Source organism: Syngnathus floridae, chromosome 8 (genome assembly GCF_059516105.1).
Source record: "Syngnathus floridae isolate MCC-2025c chromosome 8, RoL_Sflo_1.0, whole genome shotgun sequence".
NCBI lineage: Eukaryota > Metazoa > Chordata > Actinopteri > Syngnathiformes > Syngnathidae > Syngnathus > Syngnathus floridae.
In genome coordinates, this window is record NC_142420.1 from 4,548,301 (window position 1) to 4,566,388 (window position 18,088).

Consider the following 18,088-nt stretch of genomic DNA (forward strand, 5'->3'; position numbering starts at 1 on the left):
TTTTCAACACTAGTCGTAGCCTTTCATGAATATGTGATTAGAGAAGGAAATCTCCAAAGGCCTCAATAGACAGAGGCAGTTTCTAGTCACGTCGAAATGAAAGGAGCGCCCTCCATTTTTTTTTTTCTCACATGAAATCTAAATGTTGACTCAAGACAGTTTGATTGTGCGTCATGTGATCCTCTCAAGGAGTGTTTTTTTTTTGTAAAAAAAGCAGTGTAAGCCATGAAAGAGTCTCTGACTATCCATCGCCAGTTTTCGAGGTTCATAACCACCGCGGTTCATTTGAACAGCTTATCAAACAGGGGAAATGTTTGGGATCAAAGTCATTCCCGGTCCAAAATATCGCAAGAGCGGCGGCGGCAGCGTTTTTGTTAAATACTCACAAGCGCTTATTTCAACAGTGTGTGGCTATTATTGGAAAGCAGATCCATCCACTAATCTATCACATTGACTTTGAAGTGGTGCACACTTGAAGGCATTTCAAGAGCACAGTGAAGGCTCACATTACTGAAGGAGTACATGTTCAAATCAGACTGCATACCACCTGGAAAATCTTACCATTTTATTCTACTACTGTTTTTTTAGGCAGTGAAGCGCAATATAAAAATGTTTACGTTTACGCTGTAACGCACCCACAAGAATTATAATTTTGAGTGTAGTGTTGAATACTAATCGATCAAGATTTTTTTAGCTTCCGATTCGATCCAATTTTTTTTAAGACGTGCTTTTTCTGTCACGGATCTGATACTGAAAATACGATGCTGGATGGATAGATATTAGATCACAGGTGTCAAACTCAAGGCCCGGCCAGATACGGCCCGCCACATCATTTTATGTGGCCCGCGAAGACAAATTGTGCATCAAATTCGTGTCATTACTAGAATTGCAAATTGTCTTCACTTTTAATATCTTTTTTTTTAATATTTGACCAGTTTTTACTCGTCTGATTTGAAAACGAGTAATTTGTCAGTTTGTTTTGTAGCTTTTACTGTATATAACATGAGTTGCTCATACATTTATTTGGGTTGACAGTCATAATGGCCCTCCGAAAGAAGCTATGACTACAATGTGGCCCGTGAAAAAAATGAGTTTGACACCCCTGTACTAGATGGATGGGTGGATGGGTAGATGATAGACAGATAAATAGATGTGATCACATGATCCGACACAATCAGATATCAAGCGTTGTGAGCCTAACTCGCACCAAATAAAACAAAGTTGTGGAAGAAAGTTAAATCCTAAGTGTTTAGATTTCTACTTTATGCTGTGGCAATAAACAACAGCAAACAGCACAAATCCCTGGCCACCACACAATACTTTCAAGTGTGTTTGCGGCGCTTATTAGAGCAGATTGCTGTTGGCCCACTTCACAGAGCAGCCCGTGCAGCATGGCTGACAGCAGCACTGCACACGTGAACTCCTCGCTTAGCACGGTGCTACACTAAGCAGCAGTACCCCTGTGGTTTCAGCCTCGGCCAAATACTTTGAAATGTCCTTCAAGGCATGAAGAAAATAACATGCGCTGCAGTGCTTTTGGCTAAAACATCTTATTTGTACGCTGTAATTGCACTTTGAAAACTTGCAAAGTTTCAACTTTAAAAGACTTTTCACTTTTCATCCCTCCATTGGTGATATTGATTAGATTCTCGCAAACACATAAAGACATGAAAAAAGCAGAATTTTGTGAAGGAGAACAAAGTGTTCTTTTGCGGCCCCCGTCAACTTTGAATGTTTCACTTGATTTAATGGTTTTATCAAGGGAAGCAAAAGAATACAAAAAAAAAGCCAATAATCTTCACTACTGTTTGTTTCTTGTAGAGGAAAAAATAGGCATTACAGGGACTGAGGCTAATAACAAGTTAGAATAAATTCAACATAATTGGCCTTAGCGTGTCATCACATGCAGACTAATTATTTTTTTCCGGACCATTTTTCCTGTTTTCTTTGAGATGACTTTTAAGCCACTATCTTTGGATCCTTTTACTGTTTTCATGCTGATAAAGCACGTGAGGAAACATACAGTATACAATACATTTCTATTTATGACATTTGAGCTAAAGGTACATTTTTTGTCAGTTCACTCACTTCTCACGACAGTTTGAAGAACAACTTATCTACTTCCGTTTACAGTACTGACCGACACTAACCAATATATGAGGTTGGTGATTTGTTGCAAATCAAACGATTAAAACAGTGATGGGAAAAAAAATACTACTTGGGTGGTATGACCCCAACTTCCAGTTTCAAGACGGTTGGCGTTTTCGGGGGAATTATAGTAAGTTAATTACACATTTAATGTTTGTGGCTGTTTAAACTGTTTGCGAATGTCAGCCTTTTGCAACCTTGAATGACCCCTGCCGAAAAAAAAAAAACTTCTGGGCTCTGCACAAACACTCATCAATTTTGCCGTTCTGTGAGATAAGGGGTTAAGGATTATGTATGAGGGCTCAGAATTTGGTGCTATGCACGTTGCCAACAAAAGCCTTTGTGTCATCGCTTAAACAAACAAGCTATTTGTTAATACTTGTAAATGTTATTTTGTATTGTTGGTTTTTCTGGGGTTAAGATTGAGGGAGCCATGATGTCTGCGGCCCTCTACAGTAATCATTTTAAGGATGTGCATCTTGACACACCCTTACAACACACACACACATTGCCTCTTGCTTCGGAAAGAGAAATCAGGGACAGATGGAGAATTGTCATTCATACAATTGGTCCAAAATAATTTCAATTCCTGGAAATGGCCTGCTGATATGTCAGATTTGATATTATTAAGTGTTTACAATGAGTCTCTTACAAATGTGACATCTACGTGTAACTGCATTTCCTTTGTTCCTTCTCATGACACATTACCAATATTTTTGTAATAGTTTCTTACTATATTTTAAATTTGTTGTAGAAGTATTTAAGTCTTTAGTTTGCGATTAGATTTTGTTGTTGTGTTTATATGAATGACAAAATACATGGATTTTTTTTATTCCCTCTCCTTTTCAGGCATAAATTGGAAACTAATAAATTATTGAACTTTTAAAATAATTGAAAAATCTGTAGGAATACAATCGTCCATCACTATTTTTTATTTTATTAGTTTATTTATTTCATATTGCATGAAGGTATATAAATGCAGAAGTGACAGGATGCAAAGAAAAATTAAGAATTAACAGAATTAAGAGCCATTTTATTTGAGGGTTTCTACTTGTGTAGACGAACTCCCCTTTAGACATTGAAGGCATCAGACCAGATCTCGCGATAATATCGCGTGGTTACCAGGGGAACGCGATTTTGAAAAAGTTGGAGCCGAGTGTCATGCAGTGTGCTTGTAGGAGGAAATTAACGCCGGTTGCAAGTCTATGTTCCCTTTTAAAATTTAATAAACGCTCAGCAACATTTCCAAATGAAGGGAATAAGGTAACGTGGTGGTGCCACCGTACTGGGACTTTACTTACTTCAAATACAAGGTTGGTCTTTTTTCTTAGCTTGCTAGAGCTAGCCGTAATGCTAACTCAGACTGAATTTTAAACTCTTTAGTTCCTTGTCTTTTATGTGTTATTGTTCTTGCATATTGTACTGCATTTTATTGTTTTGACATTTACCAGAGCCGTCCAGGGACTACAGATGAAAAATACCCTTTTGGCTAATTCTGGTGCATCTACAGAAATGTTCATTGATGTACACTGTCCCTGTCAAATAAACGAATATAAAAAAAAAATAACTCCGCTAATCCGATCTATTCTTTTATTAACGTCTTCATGCATTATCATCGGTGTGCAGATAGTTTGCGTTATTTCCCATTGCGGTGTTTAAAATGGGTAATATTTGTGGTGTGCGAGCCTGAGGGCTCAAAGCATCGACGTGCTAAAATTCAATAATGTTTGTGTATTTGTGTAACATTAGAAAACAAGGTCGACTGCTCGCCAACAAATGGTCCACATGCGCTGTAGAACTACGCTACACTGTCGTGGTAATGTTTGTCGTGTGTAACCACTACAATTAATAATTTAATTTGATAATAACTTAATAAGCAGTCAGGATATGATGTAGTAGAATGCAGTCCGGTTTTACAGCGTAATAGCGCTAACCACAATGAATATTGTTATTATTTCTATGCAGGTATTAGACCTGCGGAATCTTGGACTTCCTTCAAAATGCCATCCAGTCAGATTCTTCAGCCAGTCCTCAAGATGAAGGTGGATGAGCTCTTCCTCACTTGGTTGAGCGAGCCCAAGACCCAGGCGATGCTCAAGAACTACCTTGACCTCATGAAAAGCGGGCATCACGCTGATTTAAACAATATGGGCATCAAGGAGAAGTGCACTCTGACCTTTAAGCAAAACAACAATGTGTCATTCGAAAAGAACTTGACAGAGAAGAAACCAGCCACTTTAACTTTCAACCTGTCCTTGAGTCCACCTTGTGCCTCTCCCCTACCCTCAGGATGCAGCTCCAGCACCAGAGTGACGGGACCACACGGCAGGATCTTAAGGAGGTCCGTCAGCTCCAAAAAGGTTAGTAATCGAATACAGTGTAAACACGTATATTTAAATTAGACAAATTGGATGGCACACCGACCCTCAGCCTAGACAATTAAGTCTAATGTCAGCTAGCAAGTTAACCTGGAAGTAAAAACGATGGATCACCTCAAGTGCAAATAAGCAGGTACGCTAACATTAGCATAATGTACTTTATACCAAGCGAGTGTTTGTGAAAGTAATGCTATGTCCAGATTTGTTTGTGAATAGTAAAGCTATGTCCATATGTGGTTTCTCAAAGCAACACAGAAAAAGCTAGATTTGACGAGTAGTGTTCAAAGAGCTTGTGTAAATAAGAGGCTCATTTTTCGTCTGTGATCTTGGCAGTGTGGCCACAAGAGGAGGCTGAGTAGCGTCCGAATGGGTCTGTCCGTCCACGCTAGTATGTCCTAGACCAGCCTCCCCATAGTCATAATTATGCGGATGCTTTCCAAACGTTCCAGCCTCGCCCATGGCTTACTGTGTATGATAGTGGCAGTGATACTGACTTGGCGTGTTGAATTGTTCTCTTTTTCCTGGTTCAAGTTTACTTTCTGGAGGCATGCAACAATTTCTGTTTGTCTTCTGTCAAAGTTTGTTTGGCCTTGAAATGTTTGCTGTACTAACAAGATGAGGTGCAACTATGTCCAAGTGCTGGCTAGTGTTGCATACTGTGCATATGGTGCAGTGACAGTGAAGGAGGAAGACAGCTGGAGAAGGGCTGGGGGGTGCTCTCGCTCCTCCAGGCTTCACCTTCTGCATGTTGTTGGCACGCACAACACCTGAGAACATGTTTTTCCACATTAATGATCATATTACCGACATAACTAGTGTCCATGCTCTATTAGTTGCTGTTGTGCATAAATGCTTTACATACTAGACGTGTTGGGAATCTATTTGCTGCAACAATATGGCTCTTTTAAATCTTGATGTTGCAACACTAAAGCAAAAAACATGTGCTCCTGTTTCTGGTTGACTTCTTTTTATACCTATATGTAAACTTATTTTTAACTCATTTTGTTGTTAAAATGTTGTGTGCAGTTGAAGGATTCATGAAGGCGCTAGAACGTTTGTTTGTTTTTTCCCTATGGGAAACATCTTAGCTCTCCCAGTTGCCTTTGGAATTTTATGAATACGATCTAAAGCAACAGTTGGACAGTATGTAATGGGGCATTTCATGTGGCGGCCATGTGTCACTCAATATTAAAGGAGCTGTGTGGTTATGGGGGGCCGAGGGCTTCTATTTTAAGACAACAAAATGGATTCCTACGCACTGATGCATTCTTGGGCAGATTAGTGGAAAAAATTTGATTTATGCCCCTGTGATGCAGCCCGCAACAGCTGGTGTGACTTTGACACTGGACACCGCGTGGAGTCCCATGTCACCATTGAATACCTAGAATTCCCCTGCTGGGCAAAGGCGTGGCACTAGATCAGGTTCTCGTTGCCAAAGTTTTATTGACATTTTGGTCACATTGTAAAGGTCTTCGCTCATGTCTTCTTCAATCGCAGCTTATTTCTTCAAAATGTGCCTGGCCGGCTCAGTTATATCGCAGCTATTTTAAGCGGGGGGGTCGCTAATCTGTGCCCCGCAAGTGTCTTTATTTAAAGTGGCTTGTAAGTTAATGGAGGTTGGTATTTACATGATGTAGATGTAAGAAATACGAGCTTCGCTTGGAAGATGACTTTAAGGTGTCCAAGTTGTTCTTGGAAGGAATGATAGAACAATTAGAGCAAATGAAACATTAGCATGCATATCCGGCCAATTTGGCATGACTCTTGTGTGGAAAGTTTACTGCCAGTGTCATTGAAAACATTATTTTTGACTTTGGATGTTTCACCATCCAGTCATTGCAATCTTGACAATGAAAAGTTTCCGTAGCTGTTGTCTCTAAGGATTAAAGTGCGGCGTAACTACGCTGTGTATTGTTTGTGCCACTGAGCGCAGCTGACGTGACAGTTGCCGTAGGAACACCTATCCAAGGCAGCTGACAGCTCACATCATTTTCTCGCTGTTGGCCTTCCCTGAAAGCCTCATTCTGACCGTGTGTTCCACCTCATTTCGGCCCACTCACATGTCTGAGCCCCTCCGCTGTGTATACTTGTATTGACAGATTCTTCAGCCTCCTTTGGTAATGGTGCCTGCAAGTTTTGTCTTGCATGTATAAGGAAAACCTGCTTGCATCGAACCTTTCGTAACCTCTAATTCCAGACTTTCTGGCTTTCATACACTGTTATGCAATGTGCAGAGCATGACTGAAATCGGGTTTCTGTTCAAACTGCATTTAGCTGCGCGGTAACGGTCAGCTTGACTCGTGTGTCACAACAATTCTTTGGAGTATACGCATAACACTCCAGTGGACACAGTAGCAAGCCACTACCCATGTGTTTTACTGTTCTACTGTCGTTCACTAAACTGCTGAAATGAGCAACTCTAACTGTGGTTGACCTCAATATGTGTACCATGGAAACTCTGAAGTAGCACACTTTGGAAGCTTTTTGTTTAAAAAAAAAAAAGTGGTCCTAAAATGTCATGATTTGAATCACAGTTATCATTATGTTTGGTTTTCTGGATACATTTAAGCTATCATCAAAGTACTAAATCAGGCAGTAGATTTATTTTTATTGTTTTTAATTTTTTTTCTTTTAAATCCAGATGATTGTGGCAAAGGACCTTCATGCAAAATACAGTCAAGTGGAGTTTCAATTCCCTTTGAAACTTATAAACAGCTTTGAACTAGTATAGATATTGAATTTGATTTTTAATTTCCATTGCTTCCTATGTAAAAAATATTTTCAATATGGACAAATCAACATTTAAGAGTTCTATAATGCTTAACTGATCCCCGCTTCCATTGGAGTTCATTTTACGTACTGTGGATGTGTACATGATCAAGTATGTAGTGTTTATATTGCTTCCAAGCAGACCGAGCCAAACCACATGCGAGATGACAGTTCCATGTGATCTTCTGGTTGTTTTGTTTCCAACGTATGGCTTGAATTGATTAGCATTAAAAGAAGAAATAATAACAAGGCGCCTACGAGTGGAAAAAGCTATCATACAAACAGCTTATCAAGCTTGTGCAGTGTCCTGCGTGGGGGGAAAACAGTGGAAAAACTTTAGTCTTTGTCATCCTGTCATCTAAAAATAATGCGTGCGGGTGCAGGCGAGTTCATAACGTAACGTTAACAAATATTGGTTTGTTTACGTGGCTGTGTGTAGAAATCAAACAGGCTTTTTGGGGGACGTGTGGAAGGCGACACCGTTAGATCAGCAACTTTGTGAGGAATTGATGTAATTGCTGTCACTTTTGGGACATTAGCGGGCTGAAGTGGACCGCAGCGCCGTCGCAAACTGTGTTCGCCCGGTGCTTTTAATAGGCACAGACTACTTCGGACATCATTCTTTGAATTTGACGTGTCCCGTCCCTCCGCTATCCCCCTCTTTCCCCCACCGTCGCCCATCAACTATAATAAGATGTGGAATGGCTGGCAGCCCGAGCTCGCTGAGGGAAGGCAAAACAAAGAGCAGCATAATATACAGGAGAAGGCAGAGTAGTTAGATGTATGCCTGATGTGCGTCGAGGAAATGTGTCACACGCTAATTTGGACCATTCTCTTAGGAAACTAAGTTTTGATACCTTCGCTGTCATACCGAGTCCATATTCTGTCGTTCGTGCCATTTATTGTACTTACACAAAGCTGGTTAGAATAATAATCCTCCATAAAATTCAGTCACTGAAAGGATTTTTTTTTCCTAGTCACAGAAGATATATGAAGAGATTTGGTGTTAAGGATACTTGGAATTCATTAAAAGGCAACATATTTTTACAAGTCAAATAATTAGGATATTTTAGTCTCAAGAAACAGAAGTTGACCATTTTTTAAAAGTTGTAGTCTCATATGAAAATGAATAGTAAAAACGTTCTAAAAACTCACAGTCCTTCAAAACATGGTAATGATGTCACGGAATAAAGTCCTATTAAATTAAAAACAAAAATCATCATTCATTTTTGGTTTTTCAGTACAATATGCATATACATATTAAGATGCAGCTGGAGTGCTGATAAAACTTGAAATGGATTTAAATTTTTCTTGACATTGCTTGACATTGTAACTTTTTAAATGCATTTAATCACTCTAAAACTTAAATGCAGCTTCACAAAGTAGAAAACAGATTAATGCGATTAGGTTGCCTGAGCGGATCTTAACTGTGGATGCATTTGTGGAACTACTTAATTTACTTTTGCTGGACAAGCTCGTCATTGGAGAGATGTGATGTCCACTGGCTATTTCTATGATTGTTGTTGCTGGATAGGTCAACTCGTGAACCCTTGTCCTGTGTCACCATGCCGCTCAGGTGTGTCCCCCGATTTCCCGTAGTGGCCGAGCCGCAACAACAGGTCTTCATCTCTTTGCGTAACCTATCACGAGCGCACAGGAATGCAAACTGGAAAGGGCAGATCCAATGCGCAACACCCCTCCCATCCCCATCCGCAAAGAGAGCGAGTCCCACACACAGACGTCCTGTCACTCCTTATCTTCCCGGCAGTATTGAGGAGAGCGCTCCCTTTGCCCCCCGTGCACTGTACGTGTGTGTGTGTTGCGTCGCGGCAGGCAGAGTTGAGATTGTGCGACCCGATCTGGAATGGGAGAGGGAGTCGCAGTTGCAGCTGCTGCCTTGCATTAAGCTGCTCTCACTCTGACAGAGGACAAACGCAGGGATACGCACAACTTGTAGATAGACTTGTCCGGAGCCCCGCTGGATTTGTTTATGTGTTCCCCGCGGTGTGCGTCGCGAGGATGAGGATGAAGGAGCTGTCTCTGCGTCAGGACCCTGACCTGAGGAAGGAACTAGCCCTGTTGGCGCGAGGCTGTGACTTTGTCTTGCCCTCTCGCTTCAAGAAGAGGCTTAAAGCCTTCCAGCAAGGACAGGCCGAGGTTCGTATGGGTGTGCTGGACTCAGGACTTGAATTCTATCTTGTTATGCTACTCCAACCAGTCATCCACTGACAAATTAAAGTTCCTATAACCATGCCGTTCTTTGTTAACCCATGGGAAAAGTGTTCCTTTTGGTTCAGTGACATCAAGTGTGTGGCATTCGTTTGTCACCATGTCGATACGTGTTAGGCAATGCCACAGGTGTTGGCTTTGGCCCTGTTACATCGCCTGATGGCCACATCAGCTTACTCAGTGTACCACAACTTACCTGCGCCACCATCCAGAGCCAATTCCCGTCACCACTATCAGTCTTTTTTAGCCAGTGGCAAACCCTGTAAGAAGAAGTGTGTGCCACATTTAGTCGTGTGGGTACTAAAGTAGTCCTGATTTCCAGCAAGTCCCAGTGGTTCCTGGATACCCAGAAAATTGAAGTTCCTTCAGTTCCAAACATCTTGCTATTCATTGTTAGCCGATGCCACAGGTGTTCCGATGTAGGAGATCCGATGTACGCCACATCAACTCGCGTGTTCGTTTTCTTGCGCAGTGTGCCGCGTGTGGCCCCGCTCCTCTGCCCTTGCTTCAGGCCACATCAGTAGGAATGTGTAAAATGTCATGAGGCTTAGCGAGTCGAGCTTCAGGCACTCAGCTAGTGGTTTGCATGGAGGGGGGGGGGGGGGGTCCAAGTGTATCGCAGGGTGGCAGCAGAAGAAGTTTGAATGTCCTTTTATAGCCATGGCAGACACCGGCGTACGGTGAAGCGCCGCACGTTGCAGAGGATCAGGCGCATTTATCATCTACAGTGTCCATCAGTAGTTTTTGGAGTTTAGACCTCGTTGTTAGGTGTTACATGAGAGTACTATAGTCATGGTTTGTCGTCATATTGTAACAAAGTAATTTTTGTTATGTTGAAGTTGTTTAATAAACGTTAGCGTTTATTATCACTTCAGCAAAACTACATATTAGATTGAAGTTTTTATTTCCTAAAGGGAAACTAATGAGGGAGCGTTATCTACTGGTGCCACCTTGAAAAAAATTCGATGAGGCCCTAAGATTAATTTCAATGCCGAGTCAACAGTAGATTAAAGTTAACCGCGTTTTGAACACTATAACTATGGTGTTGAATTTAATGGTTGGTTAAAGCTACTTAATTATTTGGTTAAAAGGAACAATCCGGCGTCGGTGTGAATACTGTCCTCTGTGGTTACAAAAATTCCGATTCAGGAGGCCTTATGGAACGGAGCAGAGGGAAAATTGTACTCATGTAACTAAACAGACCAATCACGAGAGATGCTATGCGGGGCTTCTACGCACAGTAATAATTTCTGACGTGTGTTGCAGACCGGTCCCAGAGATGCTGCGCGTCCCAATGCGTCGGTCACGTGATGCGACGCGGCAGTTGTCGCCCGTACGAGTATAAATAGGCCTTTCGACGTATCAACATAACTCATCCATGTGTTTATTTCCATAACTGTACAAAAAATGTGCCCGTTCCATTTCAACTGTGACTTATTGTGGCTGTAGCTTCACAATTGTGTCGAGCTCCACTACATTATACTGAAGGAGGTTATCTTATTTAAATGATTAAACCTGAGATGGTACATGATATGAAACATTATTTCAGTCCCACAGATGATGTTAGTTTCCAAGTCGGGCCGATTGACTAATGTGGAGACATAGAGACATCAAAACAGAGAACCAGTTGGCTGTTTATTATCTCTAAATAGAGAACATTAAGTGTGAGCGGATGAAAGTTATTGCAGAGTCATCGAGCCAAATCAGCAGATGTTCTTCTTTGAATGTTTTTCAATCTTTCAGTCCATCACGCAGAATGGCACCGCATTTCCTCAAATAGTGGCCTACCTAGTGCTTCGATTAATTGCCAAATGCCCCGTCCACTTTAATAAACACTCCAGACCAAATAGACTTCTTTTTTTTCCCCCACATTTTCCCAGAATAAAAATAACAGGTGGTCATTTATGACTAATACCAAACAACGCCATCTTCACAGCAAATAAGACATGCTGATGTTCAAGGCGCGGTTTAATTTTATTAATATTATTCATGCAATATTATTCATGAAATACTTTTTCTTTTTTTTAAGTGTCTACTGAAGTACACTGTACGTTCTGCAGTAAATCAACACACCGGGGTACGCTAAAGAATGTTGCTTTTAATGATTTGATAATGTAATAGTAGCTTTTCTTGGTTACAATAAGCATTAAGAGGGATCTTAAGACCATGTGATAGATAGCATCAGGTGGTTAACAGTTCTTGTGTGTTATTTTATTTGTATTTATTTTTTTGCATCAGGCGCAGGTGAGGACAGAGGAGCCCGTCAGCCGTGCCCTGAGCGAAAGCATTCCAAAGTTTTACTTCCCGCAAGGTCGGCCCCAAGCCAACGTTAACATCGACAGCCTCATTTCCAAAATTGAGGCGACGTTCTGCCAATTCCCCAATGAAAGAGCTACCATTGAGGACATGGGGCAGGTTGCCAAGGTAAGAAAATGATTTGCAGCGTGCCACCCAGTCAAATGATTTACATGTTTGCTCTTTTCGCACCAAAAATACGAGCCCATCCTCCCTGTGGTTTGAGGGCAACCAAAGTGTTTCCTCTGGGAAATGATCAAATAATGCAACTCTGCTTTTCACCAGCACCTTTATGCTGCAGTTTAATTATGTAATTGCTCCTCAATCATAACAATCGTCAATATTTTGCTCAGGCCTGCGAGTGTCCCCTCTACTGGAAGGTCCCATTGTTCTGCGCGGCCGGGGGCGACAGGACGGGCTTCGTGTCCGTGCACAAGTTTGTGGCCATGTGGCGCAAGTAAGACAATGACCTCTTTTGTTGATGATTTCAGCTGGGCCACGCGCGCGTACAACGCCGTCTGTTTGAACTGTTATTTCCTTGGCATCGGTAAACACAAACGGTGGGTGGCAGCGGCCTTACAAACATTTGCACTGTGAACAAAAACAGGACAAGAAAAACAAGACTTTTACGAATGTATGTATGCACAGTTCTCCGGCACCATTAGGTTGTTGTTTTTTTGCAATTCTGCAACGGCTCTATATTTAGAATGACTCACAGCACAAAACACCCTGGAATTGCTGAACTGTTGGTTAAAGCTACAACATAATCACATGTTTGTTATTGTTCATTCAATCCAAAGATAATCAGTCCGCTTTCATGGAGAATAACTGTTGACAAGCTGAAATTCTGAGCAATTGGACAATTTTACATTTATGAAATTTTCAGAAATCATCATCGATTAGTTGTCGATTAATCGTACCCTTTATCCACATCCTTACCAGTGCATCCATGTATAAAATATAAATATGCAATACGCATTTGATGTAAACAATAAAACAGCAAAGGTCATATAAGACATTTGTACACTCTGAGCATACCCTTGTGTTAAGAATTTGGAAAGCTGGACAGGCCGACCTTTGACTTAAGCTCATAATCAAGCTGTTCTTAGATGAAAGGCCACAACAGATGCCCCCCCACACACACACACACAAACTACCACCGCTCTTAACAGTAATAATTACCCAGAAGCCATCCAGAATCCTAATTTCAGAATGTATTAGTGCTGTTATCCTTTCATAATAGGACACAACAAAAGAAGCAAAAAGTGGGAGTAACCTCACCACCATCTGTTCTCTCTTTCTCAACCCCCCCCAACCGTGTAGAACGCTGCAGACCTGTCACGATGAGGCCGCCAAATTTGTGCACCTCCTGGCCAAGCCTGGCTGCAATTACCTGGAACAAGACGACTTTATTCCCTTTCTGCAGGTACTGGCAAGGCCGCACGCACGCTCACCACTTTGGCTCGCCTTGTCGCTCCTGTTGGACTAATTCATATGCACTCGCCGGCCACTTCTTTAGGAACACCTGCACGGTCTTACATTTTGATTGACAGTGTCAGTGATCTTTCTTAAACCAGAAGTGAAAACAGAACTACAATTATCTACACAAGTAAATAATTAATGGTACACAGAGTATAGGTGGTCCTTGCATCAAAATCGAAGCTTGATTTATCTTTATCTGTGTATATGTATATATAATTCAAATTGTAAGGAGTGTCTAATTTTCATTGGCTATTTTTATGTACTTATTTATTTTTCGCAAAATGTGGAGGCCCCTATTTTTGAAGAATATTCCATCTGGGTGTGTGTGGAGGCGGTCTTCACACTTGCGATTGATTCCAGTGGCCCGCTCGCTTTAATTTGTGTGCTTGCACGAGGCGGGAATGCCTTTTGACTGTTGTGATGAATGAGAGGGCGATTGCAGCGGAGTAGATGCGACTGTCCCTGCCTGTTTCCCCCAGTTTGTGATTTATGTGTTTCGCTATGATTTAATTTCTCACAGTGGGAGTCAAAGAGGCAGAGAAATAAGGCCTTTTAATTCCTGCGCAGCTCGAACATTTATGTCAACACATGGGAGTGAGGGTATTGAAAAAAAATGCTTATGATGTATAAAAGAAAGCAGCACTTAGTGGTAGTATGTGGAAGAAGGAGTACCTGCATTTTTCCTTTTCCTTGTCACCACTGTCCAATTACAAGGTTCACTACAGTTAAAATAAATAAATTGAATTAAAATTTTCTGAGAGGTACAGGCTCAGGACATCACTACTTTCGCATGAAAGCGTACAAGCATAACATAATAAGTAAAAAACATCTAATGTAATGTGCATGGCAAAGAAACATACTGAACTTTAATGATAATGAAAAAAATGAAAAGGTTTTTGGTTCAGATATAAATGATGGAAATTATTATTTTTTGGAGTATTACAACTTTTGTCATATTTAGGCCGAATAATATAATATTAAAAAAAAATTTCAGACTTTCATTAAGCGACTACCTAACTTTCCTGAAAAGTCCAAAGTGAGCCGATTTGTCGTTTTTCAGGATGTGGTGAACTCTCACGCGGGCCTGGCTTTCCTGAAGGAGGCAGCGGACTTTCACTCCCGATACATCACCACGGTGCGGTGCCGATAAATATGACTTGCACGTTGCCTTCATGTCATAGTTGAGCGTTTCCATGCTTGCAGGTGATCCAAAGGATATTTTACACTGTCAACCGCTCATGGAATGGAAAAATAACACGCCATGAACTCCGGAAAAGTAACTTCCTTCAGGTAGGTCAACATGAGGCTGTACAAATGCGCCGATTAAAGACTAATTCCATTTTTTTTTCTTGACAGAACGTGGCGTTGCTGGAGCAAGAAGAAGACGTGAACCAGCTTACTGAGTTCTTCTCCTACGAGCACTTCTACGTCATCTACTGCAAGTTCTGGGAGCTGGACACTGACCACGACTTGTACATTGACCCCAAGGACCTAGCGCAGCACAACGACCAAGGTAATGATGCCGCATACAAGATGGAGTAGCAGGACTGACACCTGCTAATTGTTTTTTCCCCCCAGCCATCTCCCAAAAGATGATTGAGAGGATATTCTCAGGAACAGTCACAAGGTAAGGAAAGAAAAATACACATGGATTTCATTTTTGTCCTTTAGACAATTATTTTGTTTTTTTTTGGTGTAACAATAATGCCATGTTATTCTTGTAATGTTTGTACTTTATTCTCATAAAAGTAGGCATTCTTTTGCTTACAAAGAAATCCTGAAGTTTTTGTCAAATGACATTTTCCCCCTTGTAATATTGCAACTCAACAAGTCCTGCCTAAATATGAAATGAGAAGACCCCAATAGCATTTTGTTTTCAGAATTATGACAAGTTCATTCATGTCAAATGACTACATTTTCCTTTTATTATCATTTTCCTTTATTATTATCTTGATTTTTTTCCTCATGAAAATATTTATATTGCCTTTATCTTTATTCATACTTTTTATTGTAGTTTTGTGAAACAGTAACCCTATTTATATTTAATTGATGAATATTATGACTTTGTTGTCATATTACCACGAAAAGGATATATTGTATTATTACCTCTATATTCTTGCAAAATGACAAAATAAGGATTTTATTCTCATTCATGTAGTTTAAGGCCTTTATTTTTGCAGTAGACTTTTTTTCCCCAACAGTTACTGCGTTTTGTTTTTAGATTACCTTTATCTATAAGAGTCAGACTATTTCTTGCAAGAATATGGTTTTTATAAGAAAATAATTTTTTTTTTTACTTGAGTTCTCTTGCTCTTTTGGTTTTGAGGGACCGGCGTGTCTTCAAGGAAGGCCGCTTGAGTTACGCGGACTTCGTGTGGTTCCTCATCTCCGAAGAGGACAAGAAGACGGACACCAGGTATGCGCGTCCCACACATCCTTTGTTGGTCTTCCAAACAGGCGTGACTGCCTTACCCGCATGTGCTCGCTCCCAGTATAGAGTACTGGTTCCGTTGCATGGACCTGGATGGTGACGGTGTGCTGAGCATGCATGAGATGGAGTACTTCTACGAGGAGCAGTGTCAGAAGCTGGAGAGCATGGCCATCGAACCGCTGCCCTTTGAGGACTGCCTCTGCCAGATGCTCGACCTTGTCAAGCCTCGCCTCGAAGGTCAGTCATCCCTTACTCCACATTTTCACCAGGCTTGACTGATAAGTGGTCCACAGCTGCATGTTTTGAATTGAGTTTATTTGAACCCTGTTGCCCTCTGAATTTTACGCTGATGTGGATGATGACTGCAGGCAAGATAACGCTGAGGGACCTGAAGAGGTGCAAGATGTCACACATCTTCTTTGACACTTTCTTCAACATTGAGAAGTACCTGGACCACGAGCAGCGGGACCCCTTCTCCGTCATCAGGGTGAGTATGCAGCACGCTCGTCACGCCACTCCCGAGTTTTGTTAACTCGCCGTGTCTGACAGGAAGTGGAGCCAGAGGGACAGGAAGTCTCCGACTGGGAGCGATACGCCGCCGAGGAGTACGACATTCTGGTGGCTGAAGAGGCTGCCGGGAATAACTGCGACGACGTGTAAGATTACGTTTATGCTCGCAGGTCACAACATTTGGCACACTTGCACAAACACACAAGCTGGATCAAAAATAAGTTACACATGATTGAAATAGAATAGAATAAAAGTCACCTTATTATTACCACTAAATTGTTGCAAAATTGAAAAAAAAAAATGGTTTAACTTTTTTTTTTTTTTCAGTCATCGTATTTCACAGCACTGTAAAAATGGTATAATATACACTATAGAAAATTTTTGATGCAGTTCTTGCATTTGATCATATACATATTTATCATAAACTCAAAACATTGGAGTAGTCTTCAGTTTATTAAACGGAGCCTCGTCACACTCTGAGTCAGCTAATAGTTGATAAGTTTGTTGTGTGGAACTTTAGGACCACCACTAACCTCTGAAGGTGGACCACCTCCAGACAGGTAAGACCACCACGGTACCAGAAAAAAACAAATGTTCTTCTCCTTCCTTCTCTTGCTGGACCAGTCTGGTCCAAAAATTACCCTGACCTTGACCTGGATTTTATTTTGAATATTCTCCTGCACATCCACACCTCTGTGTTCTTCTCCTTTTGTCTTCTCCAGTCACACACTCGTCTTCTTTTTAAAAAAATAGTCAACATTCTGCATGGCACAAGTGTGCTTCCTGAAAGGATGATGCCAATTTCTACTTCATATCTTGACGGGAACAGTCAACAATTTTGTTGAGGGTGGTTGTAATTTTAGAAAAATGTTTTGAAATGGTATAGTTAAAAAGTCATGACAGTAATGTTGACATTTATGAATAATGTAAAAAGTAATATGTAATTTTACAAGATTAAATTCATAATAGAATAACATCATTTACCACCCAAAAACTAAAATAACTAAGGACTTTTTTTGGGGAGGGATATTAGAGTAAAATAAATCTGATTAATTTTATATATCTTTTAATGGTAAAATATATATATATATATATATATATATATATATATATATATCATGGCTATACTGTCACGTAAAACGTTATGGAAACATCTACTGGTGGTACTTGGGTGAAATAGCACCACCTGTTGCTTTGACGTGCATGTGACAGCCTGTTAAGACAGCTTTATTTACAAAAATCTCTGTGGACAAAGAGTTGACTCCTGTGGCAGCAGAAGCATGAAATGTTTCCCTTCGGACATTTGTGGTCATGATGTGTTCAGGTACGAAACCCCGCTGAGTCCCGTGGAAGCGCACATCTCGGCCGACCTGGGTCTGACGAAAAGACACTTCTTCCAGATACCTTCACCGCACTGCAACCTGGACCTGGATGACTACGAGTATGAGGATGACTTTGAATGAGCGAGTGCCGTACCCCCAATACCCGAGTCTTTATGTTCACACAAGCAAAATACTGACAGCCAACTGCAGCTTCTTCTTGGCACATTTGAATTTTTACACTTTAGACTCAAGGAACAAGTTGCAATGTCATCACAAACTCCACTTCTGTCCCGTCCATTGGTTCACTATACATTCCAGTGATCATGCCGGAAGCTTCTGTACAACAAAATGTCGAGTCATCATATTGGACACGTGTGTATTAAAGTGTGTGTGAGATGGGCCTTGTAATTTATTAGATGAATTTATAAATATATTCAGGTGTAAATATTGTTTGCTGTGATGTAAATGATTTGGGCAAGTTGAAAGACACTGTTTTCTATGTAATAAAGTTAATAAAGCCTCAG

At 40.9% G+C, this 18,088-nt stretch overlaps 1 protein-coding gene across 2 annotated transcripts; it reads left to right on the forward strand.

The window, feature by feature from the left end:
- Nucleotides 1-3,253: 3,253 nt before the first annotated feature.
- Nucleotides 3,254-18,087, forward strand: ppp2r3b (protein phosphatase 2, regulatory subunit B'', beta). 2 transcript variants are annotated; one of them, XM_088383015.1, is made up of 14 exons: nt 3,254-3,461; nt 4,114-4,508; nt 11,763-11,948; nt 12,173-12,276; nt 13,143-13,245; nt 14,362-14,436; nt 14,505-14,591; nt 14,658-14,814; nt 14,880-14,928; nt 15,628-15,717; nt 15,794-15,969; nt 16,101-16,219; nt 16,282-16,388; nt 17,567-18,087. In XM_088383015.1, exons 2-14 carry the CDS (start codon nt 4,149-4,151, stop codon nt 17,703-17,705), a joined length of 1,752 nt encoding a protein of 583 aa, XP_088239141.1. In that variant the 5' UTR covers nt 3,254-3,461; nt 4,114-4,148; the 3' UTR covers nt 17,706-18,087. The 2 variants fall into 2 exon arrangements, with proteins under 2 accessions (XP_088239141.1, XP_088239140.1); XM_088383014.1 differs by lacking the exons at nt 3,254-3,461; nt 4,114-4,508 and adding an exon at nt 9,035-9,452.
- Nucleotide 18,088: the final 1 nt, after the last annotated feature.